Source organism: Erythrolamprus reginae, chromosome 1 (genome assembly GCF_031021105.1).
Source record: "Erythrolamprus reginae isolate rEryReg1 chromosome 1, rEryReg1.hap1, whole genome shotgun sequence".
Taxonomy (NCBI): Eukaryota; Metazoa; Chordata; class Lepidosauria; order Squamata; family Dipsadidae; genus Erythrolamprus; species Erythrolamprus reginae.
Genome location: NC_091950.1, coordinates 257,448,157 through 257,471,505, shown reverse-complemented (window position 1 = coordinate 257,471,505; position 23,349 = coordinate 257,448,157). Strand labels below are relative to the sequence as shown.

Here is a 23,349-nt window from a genome sequence, read left to right as displayed (position 1 = left end):
GGTAGGCCGAATCTGAGGGTGATTTGATGGAACAGGTCTTGATGGAGGTTCCACTCTCCTGGATCTATCGTTGCCCGGGATAGCCAATCCGCCTGGACGTTGAGACTCCCCGAGATGTGATCGGCTAGGAGCGACTGGAGATGTTTTTCCGCCCAAAGGCCCAGCTTGAGGGCCTCCCTCATGAGAGCCTTGGATCTCGTGCCCCCCTGTCTGCAAATGTGGCTTTTCGTGGCAATGTTGTCGGTGAGAATGAGAACGTGCCGGTTGGGAATGCGAGGAGAGAAATGCTTCAGAGCCAGGGAAACGGCTCTTAACTCTAGCCAATTGATTGGCCTGGAAGCTTCCTCCGGGGACCACGTGCCCTGGGCTATCATCCCCTGGGCGTGGGCGCCCCATCCCGATAGACTGGCATCTGTGGTGATGACAAATTGATCCGGGCACCTGAACGGGGATCCTCTGTCCATGGCCGGAGACTTCCACCACTTGAAGGATCTGCGAACACTCAGTGGGATGACAATGCGTCGATTTGAGTTGCTGTGCCCTGATCTCTGAAAAGGTAACAGGAGCCACTGGAGTTCCCTAGCATGAAGGCGAGCCCAGGGAATGATGCCTATGCATGACACCATCTTCCCCAAAAGGGAAGATAGAGTGACTATGGAAACTGAAGAATTAGATAAAATGTTAGAAATTAACTCCACTATACTGAGTTTTCTCTCGGGAGAGAGAAAAACCTGGGAGGATTCTGAATCAATAATGGATCCCAGGTGAGAAATGGATGTGGAGGGTTGGAGGTGGCTCTTATCAAAGTTGATGGAAAAACCATGGTCCTGAAGGACTGACATGGTGACAGAAAGGTCTGTTTTCACTTTCTCTAGGGAGTTCCCATGAATTAAAATATCATCAAGATAACATAAAATGTGGATGGGAAACGCCCTGATATAGGCCGCCAGGGACCCCAAGAGCTTTGTAAAGACCCGAGGGGCCGAGGAAAGGCCAAATGGCATCGCCCTATACTGGAAATGCCTGCCTTGAAAGGAAAAACGTAAAAATTTTCTGTGGCATTTGGCTATAGGAATGTGAAGGTAGGCCTCAGTGAGGTCTAAGGAGACCATGAAATCTCCCGAGTGAATGGCGGCCAAAATAGAAGACAAGGAGTGCATCTTAAACTTCCTATATTTGATGAATAAATTTAGTTTCTTTAAATCCAAAATAGCTCTCCAACCTCCGGAGGACTTTGGAACCATAAATAGGATGGAGTAAAAACCTAGGCCCTTCTGACCGGAAGGGACCGGTTGAATGGCTCTGATGGACAATAGATGAGAAATGGCCTCCTCCATACGGTTACAATCTGAGGCTGACCTGGGAGAAGGGCAGGAAATAAAACGTTTAGGGGGAGGAGAAATAAATTCTAAAAGAAGGCCTGTTTGAACAGTGTCAATGACCCAAGGGTCCTTGGAGGTGAGACGCCAATTAGAGGCGAAATGAGCTAGGCGACCCCCTATGGGAATAGAGGTAGGATTACCATCTAGGTTTTTTTGAAGCCCTGTTAGAGGAAGCTCCCCTTTGGAAGCGAAACCCTCTGCCCCTGGAGTTCCTACCTTGGGAACGAAAGCGGGGGGAATACTGACCTGGAGATCTCTGGTAGGAAGCCGCTTGATCTTGCTGGCGCCCTGGGCGACGAAAGGACTGCGTTTTGGTAGCCTTTTTTGTGGTTGGACCCAAAACTTTCTTCTTGTCCGTGGTTTCCGTGAGGAGTGGATCCAGAAGATCACCGAAGAGAAGGTCGCGCTTTAAGGGACCCTGGGATAACTGCCACTTTTGGCGAACTCCCGCTTGCCAAGGGCGAATCCATAGGAGTCTTCTTGCCGTAGTAGAAGCTGCAATAGACTTAGCAGAAAATCTAGTAGATTGCAAGGTGGCATCAGCCACGTACTGGGCAGCTGCAAAAACCTTGTTGAAGTCTTGTTGACCTCTCAAGTCATCGGGAGGAATATGCTGTTGAAGTTGGCGAAGCCACAGCAGCATGGCTCTGGAGAAAAAGGAAGCCGCTGCAGAGCTTTTAGTGGCCCAGGAATCAGCGGTGAATCCTCTTTTGAGCATTTGCTCAATGCGCTTGTCCTCTGGGCGGAGGACTTCCTCCGCCTCGCCTGGCACAGCCGCTGCCGAGTGAAGAATCTTGACAGGTTCATCCGGTTTGGGAAAGGATAGAAGCTCTTCATAGGAAGAGGAAAGTTTGTACAACTTTCTGTCCTTGGTGGAGGGATTAAGGCCAGAGGCTGGAAATTCCCACTGTTTGAGTAAAGCATCTTTAAACAACTTAGGCATAGGAATTACCTCGTTATCCTCCTGTTCCTCTGTGAAGTAAGGTAAATTCTCCTCCGGGGGATCAGTGGAAGTGGAGGCTTGTTTCTCCTGGGCCGCTAATCCCGTAGAAATTCTAGCTTTGAGGAGGAGAGATTTGAATAATTGAGAAGGAAAAATAGTAATAGGAGGAGGAACCTTTATTTGGGATTCCTCATCATCTGATAGGCCTTGAAAAGCATCCTCATCATCCTCTATATCCTCATATTCATCCTGGGAGGAATCTGAATCATCCTGAATAGGAGCTCTGACCGCTGGGGGAGAACCCAAGGGGCGGGAGGAGCGAGAAGGAGGAAGAGGTAAGGGAAGCTCATTGATGGTGGAGAGTTTGGCATCAATGGCTTTGGACAACACAGCAAAAATAGACTGGAACTCAGGAGGTAAACTGGAAATGTCAGCAGAAATGGCAGAAGAATCCCTAAAGGCCTGGGAGGATCCTGGCTGGGGGGAATCTTCAATAATATCTGGTTCCTCTGGACCTATGCCCCATAGGTTAGGTTGGGGTCTGTCTAGGTTTGGCTCATCCAGAGATAACACAGGGACCCCAGAAGGAGGCAGACTAGAAGCCTCTGGGGGGTCTTGACTACTGATTACTTGGGCCTGCACTTTCAAACGTTTTGCTGATTTGTCATGGATTTTTTGTAGGGCTAGGTCCCTTCTCTTCTCGGCCCTGGTGACCTTGGTCGAGGGGCGGGCCCCTGGAGAAGAGGAGGAAGAGGCCTGGGGGATACTAGTAATCTCATCGCCTGTAGGCCTGGCCTCTCTGGGACCTTTAGTTGTGCCTCTCTTGGGAAAAGTAGCCATAGTCTGACAATTAACAGAAGACAAGGCTGAGCCAATAACTGAATAATAAGGAGAAGAATTTCAAGGACTTCCCAAGAGGAATGGATCCTGCTTCGAGGCCTCGAAGCTGCTGAAACTTGAGGACAATCTGGGCAAACCCAGAGTTCGTGCCCCCAAACCCAGCGGGGCCAGCCTCCCTAAACTTTATAATTAAGTAAACCAAGGCACTCTGGTTGGAGGCTTAGCCGGTGGAGAATTTAGCCTGGGACCCCCAAGGCCCGCTCCGGGATCCACGCGGTGGACTGAGGCCTACACGGCTGGCAGGGGGCCAACACGAGAGGCCTAGATTTAAAAAGGGCGCGAAGGCCTTCGCGCCGAAAAAGATCGCTGCGTAAAATTTCTTAAAGGGGAAGCGATCGACTAAGTCCAGGAGACTAGAAGGCGTCTCACTCCGCAGGAGGTATTTCTTAAGCCCTTAAATATTTTTGTATACAATAAATAATCAATAATTCAATAGGTAAATACTTGCACCAGGACCTCCAGGCCAAAGGATTAGAAGAATCCACAAGCGGCCGCAGGAATCGTAACCGGCAAAACCGCCGGGGGAAAACGAAACCGCAACTTCTCCCAAGGAAAAAAGCCTAGCCGCTTTTTTTCTTTTTTTGTTTTAAACGGCTGGCGCAATTAGTGCAAGTAAATAATTAAAGACAATAAATCTTACTACTTTTTGAAGGAAAGATCGAAGGGAAGGTGTTAGAATGTTGAACGAGCTATCACAATACAACCGCAGGATATGCGAACTGAGCGAATTCTGGGGAAGGGGCGGATCCGGCAAGCTTTTTTAATACTAGGCTCAGTTCCACCGGATTGGACATGAGCAACCCATGTGACTGCTGGACCCGCTCCTTCAGTACGGAGAAGTGGTTTGTCACTGTTTTTCAGAGCTGTGTGTGTATGATGGCCCAAAACCACCTAGCTGGCTCTGTGCCTGAGGCAAGACTAGAACTCACAATCTCTTGATTTTTAGGGTAATACCTTTAACCCTGCTGCCCTATTCAAAACCACTATACACTTGTACTGTTTTCCGAGTCTGTGTGACTCAAACTGAAAATTCTTTATTTTAAGTGCTTATACAGTGGTACCTCATGATACGAACCCCTCGTCTTATGAACAACCCGAGATACGAACCCGGGGTTCAGAAATTTTTTGCCTCTTCTTACGAACTTTTTTCTTCTTACGAACCCGCCGCCGCCGCCAAGAAGCCCCGCCGCCCGGCTGTCGCTTTTTGAAACAGCCGGGGGGCTTCTCAGCATCCTCCTGAACCCGAACGCCAAACCCGAACTTCCGGGTTCGGCGTTCGGGAGGCCTCCGAGAAGCCCCCCCGGCTGTTTTAAAAGACGGCAGACGGGCGGCGGGGCTTCTCAGCGGCCTCCCAAATGCCGAACTTGGAAGTTCGGCAAAAGTTCGGGAGGCCGCTGAGAAGCCCCGCCGCCAGAGTGTCGTCTTTTAAAACAGCTGTGGGGCTTCTCAGCGTCCTCCTGAACCCGAACTTCCGGGTTCGGCGTTCGGGAGGCCTCCGAGAAGCCCCCCGGCTGTTTTAAAAGACGACAGCTGGGCGGCGGGGCTTCTCAGCGGCCTCCCGAACCCCGAACCCGGAAGTTCGGCAAAAGCAAAATGTTCAACCTAGTTTCCAAGGGAAAGAAGTTTTCAAATTGACCAAATATAAGCACTTAAAATAAAGAATTTTTGGTGCGAGTCACACAGACTCGTAAACAGTACAAGTGTGACTTTTTTTGCCCAGGAATAACTAACCCACCCCCCCCAAAAAATTCTCATAGAGAGAACCCCTGAAATGATGAAAAGTCATAAAATTTCAATGCAGGGAAATTTTTTTACAGGGTCTCAAACTTCAATTTCGTGTTGCACAGACTCGAACAGGGCAGCAGGGTTAACCACCACACCACACTTTATAACCACTTTAATAAGTGGTTCTCCCATATTAAATGACTATTGACCAGAATTCATTATCATAATATTGCAACAGTAAATCTCTTTTAGCATGAGGAGCAAGCTTATGTGGATAAAACAAATAAAAATGTTGTATAATACATATAAAAATATTCTTCATCTATATAGGGATAATTATACATAAGAAAAACTTACATCTGTTAAGGAAATTATCTATGTTTTTGTTCTTCCTCAGGGCTGGATAATCCAAATCAAGGACTAAGGATTTTAAACCATCCTAGAAAAAAAGGGAGAAAAGGGAAAAACAAAGATTTTAGAAATTTCACCTTCCCTTACTCCATGAACATTTGAACATATATATAGAACCATGAGATTCGAAACACACAAGCTTCCCATATGCACATGATGTTTATCCATATTTTAGGAGCAAATCTTTCAGAATAGAATTTATCTTCTTATATGTTACATAATTGTATGTTCTACATTTCATTTACCATAGTTCATATTATACATAATTTAGGCTATCCGAAAGCAAAAATAGTCAACTTCTGTTTGCACAGCAAGACATTTATTATGATTTCTATTGCTGCACCTTTTCAATACTGCCTCTGATATATTCTGGCACAAATTTTGAAGGGCACTGGATGGGAATTGGGAATAAAATCTGCTGTTGCCATGTTTACTAAAAATCAATTCCTATAACATTCAATAATTACAGGTTTGTAATTAAGAAAATATATTCCAGCTGTAGATCAGGTTGTCACTGATCCTGCTGGATTTTTATGAGTCCTTAAAGACCTGACTCTTTATCTGGAGCTGCTTCCCAATAGTATATGTAGAAACCTGGTTTTGTTTTGTATTTTAAATTAGTGATTATAACGTATGATATTTTCCCTGGTGTTATGTATTTTACTTTTTGTATTATTGTATTGATTTCACTTTATTTTTAATTTTTTTCACTATCCAGAGTCACTTGTGGACATGGGGAGTGGGGTCACACAAAAGAATGAATGAATAAATCAATACATTTATTGCCCTGTTTTCATTGCAATCCATTTCCAGTTAATAATATTGTTTCAGATTATGAAAACCTCAAAATTCATCCCATTTATTCAGAGCCACAGCTCAAGCCTGTCTACATCATTTTGAATCTTCTTACTTTCACCTAAATGAAAAGTACAGAGTCTTCTTGCACTCCATGATGTCTGGATCATTCGAACAGTACAGGCACTCAAAAACACTGATCGTGAACTCATTTTGTAGGAGAACACTTCTCCATCCTAGAGTGGGATAAATGGGGTGAATTTTGAAGATTTCATAACCTGAAATAATGTTATTAACTGGAAATGGGTTGCAATTAAATAGGCGTTGATTGCTTACCTGAACGCCTCTTCTCGTACGGTGAGCGGGTACAGCAGTCACATGGGTTGCTCATGTCCAATCCGGTGGAACTGAGCCTAGTATTAAAAAAGCTTGCCGGATCCGCCCCTTCCCCAGAATTCGCGAATCCATAGACTAGGCTCAGTTGTGAAGCTCTGTAGTGTTCAACTCTCATTGTTAGAGGAAGAAAGATATAGAAAGGTAAAGAAGACACATACAAGGGCGGGAAGTGACTGCTGTACCCGCTCACCGTACGAGAAGAGGCGTTCAGGTAAGCAATCAACGCCTATTCTCCGTACTGAAGGAGCGGGTCCAGCAGTCACATGGGACATACCCAATAGATGGTCCCTAGGGAGGGATTAGCTTGCTATCGTGTGAGATAACGGATTGGAGTACCCTTCTGCCGAAGGCAGCGTCCGCTGAAGCGTAAGAATCAATTTTGTAGTGCCTGATGAAGGAATTTGGCGAGGCCCAAGTGGCTGCTTTGCAGACCTCCTCCAACGGGGCTTGAGTCGCCCAAGCGGCCGAGGTGGCTGCGCTCCTGGTGGAATGCGCAGTGATGTTCCTTGGAACTGAGAGGGAGGCCGACTCATAGGCCTTAGATATAGTCCCTCTGATCCAACGGCCTATTACTGTTGAAGACACTTTGGCCCCCATGACTCTGGGATGATAGGCTACAAAAAGTGCTTCTGACCTCCGAAAGGGTCCTGTGCGTTGGATATATATTCTCAGCGCTCTGGTGAGATCGAGGGTGTGCCATCTAATTGCCAAGGGATGGTCTCGTTGGAGGCAGAAGGAAGGTAGGACAATATCCTGAGATCTGTGGAACATGGAACTGACCTTGGGTAAGAAGGTAGGGTCCAGTCGCAAGACTACCTTGTCCTGATGAAATTGACAAAGGTCCTGCCTGATTGAGAGGGCAGCCAGCTCCGAAATGCGCCGGGCAGAGGTAATAGCCACCAGGAAGGCTACCTTAAAGGATAGGTACCTGAGGGATGCCGATTTTAGGGGTTCGTATGGTGCCTGCGTGAGGGAATGGAGAACCCGTGGCAAATCCCAGGATGGATACCTGTGGACCTTGGAAGGTCTGAGGTTGGCTATGCCCTTGAGGAATTCCTGAACTTCAGGGAAGGATCGGAGAGGCTGTCTGCGGGGACCCCCTAGGACAGATGAAATGGCTGCCAGATGACGCCGGAGGGTGCTGGTGGAGAGTCCTTTATGGAAGCCTTGCATAAGGAAGGAAATAATTCTGTGTATGGGGATGCACAGAGGGGAGAGACCTTCCTGTAGACACCACTGGTGAAACTTGGACCACGTGTGGTCGTAGATTCGATTGGTCGAGCCCCTCCTGGCCTTTAGGATGACCTCCACTGAATCGGGGTCATGACCACGCAGTTCTAAATCTCTCCTGATAACAGCCAGGCGGTGAGGTGGAACCACTCCGGGTCTGGATGGAAAGAGGCCCCCTGCCGCAGCATATCCCCCGAAACGGGGAGTCGCCAAGGGTCCTGGACGGACAGCTGTTGGAGATCCGCGAACCAGGGCCGGCGGGGCCAATGAGGGGCGATTAAGATTACTCGGGCCCTCTCGGTGAGGACCTTGTGAATCACGTCCGGGAGGATTGGAATTGGAGGAAATGCGTAGAGTAGGCCTGGAGGCCATGGGCTCCGGACGGCATTGATTGCTTCCGCTCCCGGGGATGGAAATCTGGCATAGAAGCGAGGGAGTTGGGCGTTCGCATTGGTCGCGAAGAGATCCAGGACTGGTAGGCCGAATCTGAGGGTGATTTGATGGAACAGGTCTTGATGGAGGTTCCACTCTCCTGGGTCTATCGTTGCTCGGGATAGCCAATCCGCCTGGACGTTGAGGCTCCCCGAGATGTGATCGGCTAGGAGCGACTGGAGATGTTTTTCCGCCCAAAGGCCCAACTTGAGGGCCTCCCTCATGAGAGCCCTGGATCTCGTGCCCCCCTGTCTGCAGATATGGCTTTTTGTGGCAATGTTGTCGGTGAGAATGAGAACGTGCCGGTTGGGAATGCGAGGAGAGAAATGCTTCAGAGCCAGGGAAACGGCTCTTAATTCTAGCCAATTGATTGGCCTGGAAGCTTCCTCCGGGGACCACGTGCCCTGGGCTATCATCCCCTGGGCGTGGGCGCCCCATCCCGATAGACTGGCATCTGTGGTGATGACAAATTGATCCGGGCACCTGAACGGGGATCCTCTGTCCATGGCCGGAGACTTCCACCACTTGAAGGATCTGCGAACACTCAGTGGGATGACAATGCGTCGATTTGAGTTGCTGTGCCCCGATCTCTGAAAAGGCAACAGTAGCCACTGGAGTTCCCTAGCATGAAGGCGAGCCCAGGGAATGATGCCTATGCATGACACCATCTTCCCCAAAAGGGAAGATAGAGTAACTATGGATACTGAAGGATTAGATAAAATGTTAGAAATTAACTCCACTATACTGAGTTTTCTCTCGGGAGAGAGAAAAACCTGGGAGGATTTTGAATCAATAATGGATCCCAGGTGAGAAATGGAAGTGGATGGTTGGAGGTGACTTTTATCAAAGTTGATGGAAAATCCATGGTCCTGAAGGACTGACATGGTGACAGAAAGGTCTGTTTTCACTCTCTCTAGGGAGTTCCCATGAATTAAAATATCATCAAGATAACATAAAATGTGGATGGGAGACGCCCGGATATAGGCCGCCAGGGACCCCAAGAGCTTTGTAAAGACCCGAGGGGCCGAGGAAAGGCCAAATGGCATCGCCCTATACTGGAAATGCCTGCCTTGAAAGGAAAAACGTAAATATTTTCTGTGGCATTTGGCTATAGGAATGTGAAGGTAAGCTTCAGTGAGGTCTAGGGAGACCATGAAATCTCCCGAGTGAATGGCGGCCAAAATAGAAGACAAGGAGTGCATCTTAAACTTCCTATATTTGATGAATAGGTTTAGTTTCTTTAAATCCAAAATGGCTCTCCAACCTCCGGAGGACTTTGGAACCATAAATAGGATGGAGTAAAAACCTAGGCCCTTCTGACTAGAAGGGACCGGTTGAATGGCCCTGATGGACAAAAGATGAGAAATGGCCTCCTCCATACGGTTACAATCTGAGGATGACCTGGGAGAAGGGCAGGAAATAAAACGTTTTGGGGGGGGGAGAAATAAATTCTAAAAGAAGGCCTGTTTGAACAGTGTCAATGACCCAAGGGTCCTTGGAGGTGAGACGCCAATTTGAGGCGAAATGAGCTAGGCGACCCCCTATGGGAATGGAGGTAAGATTACCATCTAGGTTTTTTTGAAGCCCTGTTAGAGGAAGCTCCCCTTTGGAAACGAAACCCTCTACCCCTGGAGTTCCTACCTTGGGAACGAAAGCGGGGGGAATACTGACCTGGAGATCTCTGATAGGAAGCCGCTTGATCTTGCTGGCGCCCTGGGCGACGAAAGGACTGCGTTTTGGTAACCTTTTTGGTGGTTGGACCCAAAACCTTCTTCTTGTCCGTGGTCTCCGTGAGGAGAGGATCGAGAAGATCACCGAAGAGAAGGTCGCGCTTTAAGGGGCCCTGGGATAACTGCCACTTTTGGCGAACTCCCGCTTGCCAAGGGCGAATCCATAGGAGTCTTCTTGCCGTTGTAGAGGCTGCAATTGACTTAGCAGAAAATCTAGTAGATTGCAAGGTGGCATCAGCCACGTACTGGGCAGCTGCAAAGACCTTGTTGAAGTCTTGTTGACCTCTCAAGTCATCGGGAGGAATGTGCTGTTGAAGTTGGCGAAGCCACAGCAGCATGGCTCTGGAGAAGAAGGAGGCCGCTGCCGAACTTTTAATGGCCCAGGAATCAGCGGTGAATCCTCTTTTGAGCATTTGCTCGATGCGCTTGACCTCTGGGCGGAGGACTTCCTCCGCCTCGCCTGGCACAGCCGCTGCCGAGTGAAGAATCTTGACAGGTTCATCTGGTTTGGGAAAGGATAGAAGCTCTTCATAGGAAGAGGAAAGTTTATACAACTTTCTGTCCTTGGTGGAGGGATTAAGGCCAGAGGCTGGAAAATCCCACTGTTTGAGTAAGGCATCTTTAAACAATTTAGGCATAGGAATTACCTCGTTATCCTCCTGTTCCTCTGTGAAGTAAGGTAAATTCTCCTCCGGGGGATCAGTGGAAGTGGAGGCTTGATTCTCCTGGGCCGCTAATCCCGTAGAAATTCTAGCTTTGAGGAGGAGAGATTTGAATAGTTGAGAAGGAAAAATAGTAATTGGAGGAGGGACTTTTATTTGGGATTCCTCATCCTCTGATAAGCCCTGAAAAGGGTCTTCATCCTCCTCTACATCGTCATATTCATCCTGGGAGGATTCTGAATCATCCTGAATAGGAGCTCTGACCGCTGGGGAAGAACCCAAGGGGCGGGAGGAACGAGAAGGAGGGAGAGGTAAAGGAAGCTCATTGATGGAGGAGAGTTTGGCATCAATGGCTTTGGACAACACAGCAAAAATAGATTGGAACTCAGGAGGTAAACTGGAAATATCAGCAGAAATGGCAGAAGAATCCCTAAAGGCCTGGGAGGATCCTGGCTGGGGGGAATCTTCAATAATATCTGGTTCCTCTGGACCTATGCCCCATAGGTTAGGTTGGGGTCTGTCTAGGTTTGGCTCATCCAGAGATAACACAGGGACCCCAGAAGGAGGCAGACTAGAGGCCTCTGGTGGGTCTTGACTACTGATTACTTGGGCCTGCACTTTCAAACGTTTTGCTGATTTGTCATGGATTTTTTGTAGGGCTAGGTCCCTTCTCTTCTCGGCCCTGGTGACCTTGGTCGAGGGGCGGGCCCCTGGAGAAGAGGAGGAAGAGGCCTGGGGGATACTAGTAATCTCATCGCCTGTAGGCCTGGCCTCTCTGGGACCTTTAGTTGTGCCTCTCTTGGGAAAAGTAGCCATAGTCTGACAATTAACAGAAGACAAGGCTGAGCCAATAACTGAATTATAAGGAGAAGATTTCAAGGACTTCCCAAGAGGAATGGATCCTGCTTCGAGGCCTCGAAGCTGCTGAAACGTGAGGACAATCTGGGCAAACCCAGAGTTCGTGCCCCCAAATCCAGCGGGGCCAGCCTCCCTAAACTTTGTAATTAAGTAAACCAAGGCACTCTGGTTGGAGGCTTAGCCGGTGGAGAATTTAGCCTGGGACCCCCAAGGCCCGCTCCCGGATCCACGCGGTGGACTGAGGCCTACGCGGCTGGCAGAAGGCCAACACGAGAGGCCTAGATTTTTAAAAAAGGGCGCGAAGGCCTTCGCGCCGAAAAGATCGCTCCGTAGAATTTCTTTAAGGGAAAAGCGATCGACTAAGTCCAGGAGACTAGAAGGCGTCTCACTCCGCAGGAGGTATTTTATAAGCCCTTAAATATTTTAGTATACAATAAATAAGCAATAATTCAATGGATAAATACTTGCACCAGGACCTCCAGGCCAAAGGATTAGAAGAATCCACAAGCGGCCGCAGGAATCGTAACCGGCAAAACCGCCGGGGGAAAACGAAACCGCAACTTCTCCCAAGGAAAAAAGCCGAGCCGCTTTTTTACTTTTTTTCTTTTAAACGGCTGGCGCAATTAGTGCAAGTAATTAAATAAAGACAATAAATCTTACTACTTTTTGAAGGAAAGATCGAAGGGAAGGTGTTAGAATGTTGAACGAGCTATCACAATACAACCGCAGGATATGCGAACTGAGCGAATTCTGGGGAAGGGGCGGATCCGGCAAGCTTTTTTAATACTAGGCTCAGTTCCACCGGATTGGACATGAGCAACCCATGTGACTGCTGGACCCGCTCCTTCAGTACGGAGAAACATGGCCTTGTCATTTGTCATCTTCATCATGAACCGTAACAAATATTCTTCTAATCTCAGGTAAGTACAATAATGACTCTGATTTAATACAAAAAAGGGGAATTAAGTATCACCCAGGTCAAATCATTCTGTGCAGAAGTTTGCAAATTTTTTAAGACTTTCCAGAAACAGAAGGTTACCCATATTTCAAGGCAAAAACAAACAACTAAAAAAGCATTTTAAAGATTATCAATTAATTTTAATATAAATTTCCACTCATAACAAAAAACTTAATGAATATCTGGGAACATTATAAACCTCCCCCCTACAAGACTGTGCATTCTTCTCATACTTGCATTTCTTTCCCAAAAATGAGCCATAACATGAAAGAAAATTTCAAAGAGCAAGATATTCAGAATTTTGTTAATAAAGTATGTTGAACGAGATAAAGTGACATAAATGTCAGCAATTGGATTTTCCCTTTGGAAGGGACTTCCGCAGCCACTCAGCTCCTGTGAAAACTCATGAGGAGGCTATTCTCTTAAAAAGGTAACAAAAGAATGCCCAAGACAGTCAGGATGAGGATTTCTAACAATTATACAACACAATTGCTCACAAACAAATAATTGTAGAAACAGAATATTTAAAATCATGGACATTTCCCAAATGTATGCATCATTCTAATTTGCTGTTTGTGTTGCTCTTGTATTTATATTGTCCATTTTCTGAGTCTTTATAACTGATTAATTATCAACAGCAAAAAAAGCAAGAAAACCCACATTCTAACAGCATACAATTGAAATGGTCATGCAATATTATCTTCCATTCAGAAAGAAATTCTAATCAATTTTACAAGATGCTTATCCATGAACTATTTGGAGTGCTACAGTATATCAAGAACCCGTCTGTTAGTAATTTGCAATTAAATCACGAAGAAATTGATAATCTATTACAAGAAAGATTACCAATATGGGATCAAAACATTCAATATCTGTAACTATCCTAAAGCCTATTTCAATGGCCTAACCAACTTACAGAAAAATAACTATTTTAGTTCTGATGATGGTAAAATTTGGGAGGAATTGAGCACATCCTCAAAATGATAAATAACACAAATGATACTACAAACGCTACAAAACAAATTCAACAAATTTTGTCTCCATCTTATTTTCTTAAAAATATTCTCAGTTAAACGATCATGGTTTAACTGCTAAAGTACAGAGGTTAGTGAGCTTTAAACCGGCCTATCAACAATCATGCTTCAAATATATCAAATATTTTTATCTGTCTTCTTATTTTACTGCCTTCTCGATCACATACTCAGGGCAGTTTACAGTAACAATCAACAATAAAATAGCCACTATATGCAACTTATGACCACAGCTCAACCACCAATTTCGATTCGTAAGTAAGACAGTTGACTTCTGTCCTATTTTATGATCTTGCAGTGTTCCCTCTAATTTTTTGGGGTGGGTGGGCGGAAAAGTATAGTGTCTGAGCGGCAGTCCCTTCGGGACTGGGCGGCACAGAAATAATAAACAAACAAACAAACAAATAAAAAACCCACCCTGTTTTGCCTCAGAGTATTTCAAAATAAAATACTGTACTGTGTGTCTATAACAGTGAGCTCATAATAGGGCAACTCTATCAATATCAAAATGCCACTTAAATAGTTGAGCTAGTTTCAAACTAGATTTTGATTTTCTTTCTCTCTTCCTTACTCCCATTCGTTTTCTTTCTCTTTTCCTTCCTCTCTTTTTTCTATCTGTTTCTCTCTCTTCCTCTCTCTCTCCTTCCCTCTCACTCTTTCCCTCTCGGCTTCTGGGCAGGTTTGGAAAACTCTGAGTTGATGATGATTTTTAAGTGAGCGATTGCTCACTGCTCAGCTTAGAGGGAACTATGCTTGCCACAGTTGTTAAGTAAATCACTGCAGTGTTAAGTTAATAACATGGTTGCTAGGTGAATCTGGCTTCCCCACTGACTTTGCTTGCCAGAAGGTCTCAAAAGGAGATCACTGCAACTGTCACAAATACATGCCAGTTGCCAAGTATCCAAATTCTAATCACATAACCACATGCGTGCTATTAGCGTTGGTTAAGTGAAAACCATTGAAAATCACTTTTTTCAGTTTCTTTGTCACTTCAGTTACTAAGCAAGTTGCGATAAGTTGAGGACTACCTGTGCGTGGGTCATAAAAAAGTATAGGATGACACTTTTCATAAAAAAGTGTAGGATGACATTATAAACGGAACAAATTTAACAGTTAAAACTTTAATTTTAAGAGGAAACTATTCCACAGGATTCGGAATAGTTGCTTTAATTCTTTTCATTTATAAAAGTACAACAATCAACCTTCTGGGATGAACGTTATGAACAGGGGGATCTGGTAGGAGAAGCAGGTGTTGTAAGCATCCAGGTGTCAAGCCACATATGGCTTTGTAAGTGAAAACTATCACAGTAAATTATATCCAGAAACCAAGTGGTGACTAATGTAGGGCAGTGAAATACAGGTGTAACATGCACCTGGCAGGTTATGCCTGCCAGAAATAAGTCTGTTGTGTTTTATACCAATTGCAGTTTTCAAAAGCATTCTGCAAATTTCAGAGCAATGGGGAAAAATTTAAACCTTTAAAGAAAATTATAGTAGAAATCTTTCCCAACCTTTAACAGCAATACCACGGGTGTAAAAAGAGTATTTCTTATTTGCAGTAACTAAATTAATACAATATTACGGATTTGAGGACTGATCAAACAGAAAGCCTGTCTTTGCTTTTTAGTTATGAAAATAATGATGAAGATTGAACTGACCAGCCACCCATTGATTGCTTTTTTTTGTACTGTCGTGACTGAAATTACATTTCTTTAATTTAACAAGTTTAAAACTCAGTAAATTGAAAAGGCATGCCCTTGTTTTTTATAAAAATAACTGCTTTTTAATCTAAAAAAACTACCATAACAAAACAATATTGATAACATTTAAAAATAGCAGGTCGTTTTTAAATGGTATTACATCATGGTAAAAAAAATATTTTCCAAACCATCCACAACAATTAATCCGCAACATTAATTAATTGGATCTGATTTTATAAATGTGCATCTGTTTCCTTAGTACCAAGAATATTATTCCATATTTATTAGATTTACTTGGGGGGAGGTGTACTAATAGATTGCTTTATATGTTATATATTTTTCAAAACTGAAATTTCACCTTCTCTTGAATACCGCAAAGTATGTATTCAGGTTATAATAAACAACAAGAATGCATTTAGAAATGATTATAGAAGCTTTTTCAGTTGTGCATAAATTGCTATTTAAATTGAACAGAAAAGAACAGAACAGAACAATAGAGCTGGAAGTAAGCTTCTAATCCAACTCCCACCTAGGGCAGGAAACCCCATTCAGACAAATGGTTGTCCAATCTCTTCGTAAAAACTTCCAGTGTTGGAGCATTCACAACTTCTGGAGGCAAGTTGTGCCACTAATTGTTCTAAATAGTTCAAGGTTGCTTCTCTCCTTGACTAGTGTCCATCAGTGGTGGGCAGCAGCCAGTGTGATCAGATGCTCCATCCCAATAAGAAATTCCGGGATGCGCACATAGCTACGGGTCCCCGATACACGCATGCATGCCCCCGCATGACATTTGGCTTCTGCACATGCACAGCAAGTGAAATCTCGTGTGAGGACACTTGCGCGAGCGAGTTTTCTGTGATTTTCGGAAATATTTTTGCTTCTGCACATGCGCAGGAGCAAAAACTGGCAAAAATTGCCGAAATCTCACTCAAAAAAATCTTATAAAAATCGTATAAAAAATATTATTTCACTGAAACAGTAGTAGATCCTTGGAACAAACTTCCAGCAGACATGGTTGGTAAATCCACAGTAACTGAATTTAAACATGCTTGGGATAAACATATATCCATTGTAAGATAAAATACAGGAAATAGTATAAGGGCAGACTAGATGGACCATGAGGTCTTTTTCTGCCGTCAGTCTTCTATGTTTCTTATAAGATTGTGTTTGCCGTGCAGGCGCAGAAGCCAAATCTCGCGCCAAGGGGCACGCATGCGCCCACGACAGCCTCGGAGGGCACACCGGTAGCACCGAAGAGGAATGGCCCTTCAGTGCTGTCCATCCATTGCTTCTTGAAATCAAAATTAAAATTAAATAGCTAAATTTTGAAGGCCAAAAAAAAAATCAGATATATTATCCCACTATAGAGAACTATGTTGTGGTCAAAACAATGACATATTAGGGAAATCGGGGGGAAAGTACCTTTATTTCAGTGATGTATTCTAGGCAATATTTGTTCCCAGAACACAATACATGATGTCTTCAAAGTTATAAATGGATTGAGATCTGGGACTGAGGTGACCTGCAGATCATTTTCTCCTCTGTGTCTATCATCATATGATCTATTCATCATTTAAGTCCCTGTTCCAAATTCCTCAGATGTCAGACGCTTGATGGGCAGCAACAACTACAGCTTTTCCATAGGAAACACCCTATGGAATAACATTCGTCATAGCCCGACAAAGACAACACTGTTTCTGTTTCCAACTGTGATCTATCATTTGGCTGGTTTGTTTGTTTTTTCTTTATTTGGATGAAGTTTGGGGTTTTGTTTTGTTTTTCAGGGGCTGTTAAGTATTTAAAGGCTTTTAAAATAATAACGGGATGAATGATGGAACATTCAAAATGATGCTAACATAACTCCATCATTAGCAAGAAGGAGGAAAACGATCCTTTTAGAATTGTATATTATACAATGTATGTCATTTTATAATTGCAGTCAAGATTACATCCCACTTCTTTGCATGTTAATCAGGAAGGTTCTGGGTGGGTTCATATTGTTCAAAAGACACTCTGCAAAGGGCCTTTGAAGAAACTGACTGAAATTACCTACTGCTCCTCCCTGAAACGGACACATCCTTTCCCAGAGGCAGAGTGGCTACCTCAAAGGCTTTCCCAGGTGGTTCGCACATATGTATAGATGCACAGGCAGTGTTTTCTGCCAGGACAAAATGAAGTATCTTTACAGGAACACACACACACGCAAATGAACTCTTGAAGCAACCATGCCTAGCAATGTGAAATGTAGCTGCCTCAAAAAAAGAAACACCGCACACTCACCAGCATACTTTGCCTAACGACCTTTCAAGTACTTTTTAAAAAGCTCCAATATGAGTTTTCCCCCATTTTTATTTCCTGGTTTGATTTCCTAACTTTCTCTGGGTCATACAATCATATACTCAGATACTACCCTTTCCCCCCGAAAATAAGACATACCCCGAAAGTAAGGCATGTCAGAGTTTTTGCAGAATTTGCTAATATAAGGCACCCCCAGAAAATAAGGCTTAGTCAAGTTTATATACGGTACGGTGGAAAAACATACGGTACCATTCAAAGCTGTTCATAGCAGTACCGTAATAATGTGGCGTCCCCTGCTGGCCCCTTCCATTGCTTTGTACCATCCAGTACAGCAGACACAGTCTGCTGCTGTCTCACCGCCATTACAGTTTCCACTACAGTGCGTAGACTGTAGTTCCTCTGGTGGCCGGAAGCTGCAATAGCGGGAGTACCATATAAGTGCCGTCATTTGTTTGTGTGTGTGGGTGCCATACTGACAGGTACCGTACCGTAATCAGTGTACCATATGGTACACTTTCTTTGGGGGTGTCAGCTTTTCTGCCTGTGAATTTGTCTTATTTGAGAAATATAAGGCACCCCCCGAAAATAAAACGTAGCACAAGTTTTGGAGCAAAAATTAATATAAGACAGTGTCTTATTTTCGGGGAAACACGGTATTGTACAGCCTCCTTAAAAGAAAGAAGTGCTTGTTCCTTCTGCATACTTCTTGCTTAAATCCTATTCAAATAGATATCTGGAAGAATTTATGTGGTAAAAATGAATATATTACTCAGAATAATGCTTTTGTTTAAAACTATACCTGCTTTTAAAAATGATGCACCTTTTAAGTAATGGCTGAAAAGTTACTTTTTCATCACTTGTTGTAACTGTGAAATGAGTTAGTTAAATAAGCAAACTGCTAAATGAGGACTGCCTGTTACTTTTAGTAGATACCATAACAATAAAAAAAACTAGACAAAATTTGCTCGTTATTTACTGCTACTTTTTTCAGCAGAGAATATATGTCTAACAAGTTTAATTTAAACCTGTCCCCCCGGAAAAGATTTAATCAATCAGTATTAGCTATATAGTTGTTGCTTAAGAATCTCTACGGTTGCCATATTCCGTCAACAACCCAAGTGGCAAAAGAAGACAACTCAAAGGAGGGTGGGGGCAGTTCTGAGGGGGGAGTTGATTTCAGAGGGCCAGGGCCGCCACAAGGAAGGCTCTTCCCTAGGGGCCTGCCAGATGACATTGTTTAGTTGACGGGACCTGGAGAAGGCCAACTCTGTGGGACCTTATCGGCCGCTGAGATTCGTGCGGCAGAAGACGATCCGGGAGGTATTCTGGTCCGATGCCATGTAGGGCTTTATAGGTCATTACCAACACTTTGAATTGTGACCGGAAACTGATCGGCAGCCAATGCAAGCCACAGAGTGTTGGAGAGACGTGGGCGAACCTAGGTAACCCCACAATAGCTCTCGTGGCTGCATTCTGCACGATCTGAAGTTTCCAAACACTTTTCAAAGGTAGCCCCATGTAGAGAGCGTTGCAGTAGTCGAACCTCGAGGTGATGAGGGCATGAACGACTGTGAGCAATGACTCCCTGTCCAAATGTTTACATGACACTTAGTCCCATGTTATGTGGGAAATCGGCCTGCACAACTCATAGTAGGGAAAACGGCCATACTCTCCCATTAAAAATAATCAAAGGCCACAAAGAAATAGCTGGCTTGCCCATTAGCCATTCAGCAACAGTGTGGCAACAGTGATGGAGCTACCAGTTTTGGCAAGACTTGGAAGCACTAGAGATACATGACAATGTGTCTTTGGGGAGAAGTAGCTATGAAAAATTAGGTGGTGGCCGCAGTTCTTTTCTAGTAGCAGTAGTATTTGGTGACAATCGATTGTTAAGTTTTCAAAAAACGATGGTCAACCACACAACGCTGTTTGGCGGATCACATGCAACATGCAAATTGTATGTTGTGTAGGCATGTTATGATGCCAAAACCTAGAAAGCAATGATTTTAGGATTATGGCTCCTTCTGTACTACAGTTCTGAATGAAGGGGATGGGGAGAGAGGCCCCCAACAGGTCATCAATACTGAAGATAACTAATCCAGGAAATGACATACTCTCTAACTAGGCCTCATAGATAGAAAACACTTCACGTAGAAAATATGTTATTAAAGTGATTTCACTGTTGACTTCCTCTTATCCCTTTTTGCAGTAGTTTGAAGTCTGCCAAAACTAAAAATAGCTTTATCTAACAAAGCACATCCACAGGGTCAGCACAATTATATGCACAAGAATGTCCTTAGACCTCTCAGCCAAGGTATCTTTTTTTTTGTTCCTACAATATCTGAACTAGACAGTTCTGTTTATTTACAAATGCTGCTGGAATCCCCTGTGTTTGGGAGAAAAAACTTACTAGGTTTAGCCAAAATGGTCTCTTCAGCCTTGAAAGATGGTGTTTAAGGGGTGACTTGATCGAAGTGTATAAAATCATGCATGGGATAGAAAAGGTGGATAGGGAAAAATTCTTTTCTCTATCACACAATACTAGGACAAGGGGGCACTCCCTAAAGCTCATAGGTAAGAAAGTGAGGAAAAATCAAGGGAAATATTTCTTCACCCAGAGGGTCGTTGGTTTATGGAATTCACTTCCAGAAGAGGTCGTGACAGCTGTCAGCCTTGATAGCTTCAAGGCAGGAGTAGACAGATCCATGGATGCCAAGTGTACCGGTGGTTATTGAAATGGATGTCCATGTGCCGCCTCTATGTTGCTTGAGGCAGGCAGGATTCCCTTGAGTATCAGTTGTTGGGGGCCAAGGGAAAGCGAGGGTTTTGCTTCTCTTTCTGCTCAAGATCCCCATGTACAATTGGTGGGCCACTGTGTGACACAGAATGCTGGACTCGAGGAGCTTTGGCCCGATTCAGCATGGCTCTTCTTATGTTCTTATGTTCTAAAATGCAAAAATATTTACTGCAATTTAAGCCCAAGGGAGGGCTTACCCTAAATATTAAGTGTTCCCAGAAAAATCCCCAAGTGATTAGATATATTCACTAGGAATAAATCTGCAACCGTCCTTCTCTCCAACTCAGTGTAAAGTTTGGAAATGACTAAATCAGTAATAAATTAACTGGGAGTTTATCGTGGAAAGGCTATCAGGCATTTCAACTTCAGATTTTAAAAAATGATAAGAGTTAAGCTACTTGCCATCTTAGTAGATTGGGGGGGCCATCTATAATTTTGATTTGTTATCCTAATTAACCTTATGTTATACTGAGATAGAGAGACATATACACTGACCCAAGCATACACCCTTATAAGAAGGATATGTTTCAACTCCCATATTTATAATATATATATAAATATTAAATTAGGGTATGAACTTCTTGAAAGCTGCAGCCTAAAACTGAGAATATTTCACATTAGAAAATATTAGCTTAAACGGTCACTAAAAATCATTAATGCCTTTAATTATTTAAATATACGCTAAATATATATTACTTACTTAGCCTCCCATCTCTGAATCTGCGGGTGGGGTGAGAGGAACCATAAATACAAATATTAAAAACTCTAAAATTAAAATACCTGAACATAACTAAATAAGAGATTAAAAAACCCAATTATGACACCATCACTTTGCTGTCTCCTCATGGGATTCAGAGTTGATGGGGAAAAATGCATTTCCAGAAGGCAAGCAGGGATAGGGTCAACTTCAGAAATGAATACTGTACACCAATTTTGCAAGAATGTCATCCATAGTCGGCTGGCAAAACTCCCACCTGTTGCAGAATTACATAAAAGTAGAATCTCAACATACTTCTGTTCCTATAGGCTACTGAAATAACTCTCTTTATCAGTAACTGTGGTTGGGAGTGGGGGTTGCTGATGTAAATTGTTCAGAGCTATGTTGGTTCTCAAATTGCTAATCAGGACACTGTTATCTTCAAGGCAGTAAGAAATCAATAATTCTTTATAACTTTCTTTCTGTAACTAATTGCCAAGAACAAAAAACATTTTAAGAAATGTATCCATTTTTTCTTCTGAGATTCTTCTTGTTATCATTCAAAAAAAAGTGGCAGAGAGAAACAAATGTGTGCAAATACACTGAAGCATTATGTGCATGGATTTGTTTTGGTCCATTCATTATCCCCTGTATATTGAAGTTAAACCTCAAACCAAAGAATACTGTTTTATGTGCATTGAGAAATGCTGGATAATAAACTTATTAACTCTATAAAAAATACCAGTGATATTTTTAATGTAGCTATATGTGTAAGTACAAATTACTCTTGAGATTTTAAAAATGTCTTCATTTCTCACATCCCACAGTCCGTCTGCTGTCTTTCTTCTTTTCACAGTCAAGAAGTGTATGACATATTGTCTATGTTACAGTAGTCATAAAGTCTTAATTAACTAATGTAATTTGTTCCAAGAAGCAAGTAACTATTTATATATTCTCTTACTGTTTTTGATACTTCAAACAGTTTATTGTAAAATAAAGAGAAATAATTCCAAAAGAATTGTCCTAATGAAGTTTGAGATCTTGCGCTTAACAAAATAGATTGAGAAGAACTGTATGGAGAATTATATTTTGTTATGAAAGATGAAATATTTTTCTCCCATTCACATTACTCAAGCAGCCACATCCTAACTCAGTAAGGACGGTCTTGCAGAGTCACTCTTCTTCAGTAAAATATGGGAAATAATTTATGCCTAAAAAGTAGTTATGTTCATCAAATATAGAACATGCTATAGTTATCTGATTATCATGTCAAGATTCAGAATTCTAGAGATATACAAAATCTATCACAGATTTCTTACAAGGTCCTATTTATTAGTTCTGACTGTCATGGCACTGAAAGTTGTAAAACGTGCAGTCCATGGCATCTCTTGTTCTTTTTTCTAAGCTTCTATTCTAAATAGCGTATATCCGGGAAAATTCTAAATACATTAAGAAATATGCAAGCAAGAGCAATCCACAATGTGTCCTATACAAACATACTATCTTGCTCTTTTCCAAAACAGAACTGCAAAACGACGCCAACAGTAATCTGCTGATATATCTCTGGATTCCTGTAGTGGAAAATTAAGATGTCAACAACTCAAATCATAGACATGATGTGTGTGGGGTGCAAATCTGACTCTACTTTGCATGAATTTGCAAGAAACCATTCTGAGTCTTCTATGATTCTGACAGGAGAGTCAGTAAGAATCAAAATTATAAAGCAAATAGCATATCCTGGCAGTCAATGAAGCCAAATTCCAAAAGAGCTCTCCCTTCCTCTCCCTCTCTCTCATATAAGGTTCAGGGTGGCTGAATGCAGATGGATGAGGCATAAAGGAAGCAGCAGCCAGGAGCAAGAATGAAAAACTCTTCAAATGTGAAAAGGCTTCCTTGCACAATCACAATTCTATTTACAGCTGCAACTTATCAAACAGAGGCTGTTCGCACTTGCCTCCAAAATATCTTTCTTGACCTTTGGCTGCATAGGACAAGTCTGGCCAAGGACAGGTCCTCCCTACTCAACCTATGGGAAGGTTTTCGGTGATGTTTCCAAAATCCTGCAATGGCTTTAGAAGCAATATCCAAGTGGCCTTGGGAAGATGTTTTCTGAGAAATTAATCCATGTTCCTCCTTTTTCTGCAAACACCATTAGTTATATTTAAGTTTTAAATCTAGCATCAAGGTTTTTTAAATCGATTGAAGCACATTCCCATTTCCATAATAGCAGGAGGACATCAGGAAAGAACAGAATTTAGCTCATTGATTTGTACCCAGTGTTTATTTCAATTTAGAATAAATGCTGTTTTATAACTTTGTAGCCTTTCATTACTGTAATTTTAAAACATAAAAGTTTATTTAGGGACAATGTTACACAGCAGAATGCATTTTTCAGTGCTTAAGC

General features: G+C 43.2%; 1 protein-coding gene across 2 annotated transcripts in view; it reads right to left on the bottom strand.

Annotated features, from left to right (window-relative positions):
• The window catches only part of ROCK2 (Rho associated coiled-coil containing protein kinase 2), a 152,077-nt gene that overhangs the window by 88,411 nt on the left and 40,317 nt on the right, over positions 1-23,349 (bottom strand). For both annotated transcript variants that reach the window (XM_070732867.1, XM_070732866.1), the window contains exon 2: positions 5,308-5,389. In XM_070732867.1, coding sequence (XP_070588968.1) covers positions 5,308-5,389 — 82 coding nt within the window. The remainder of the gene's footprint in view (positions 1-5,307; positions 5,390-23,349) is intronic.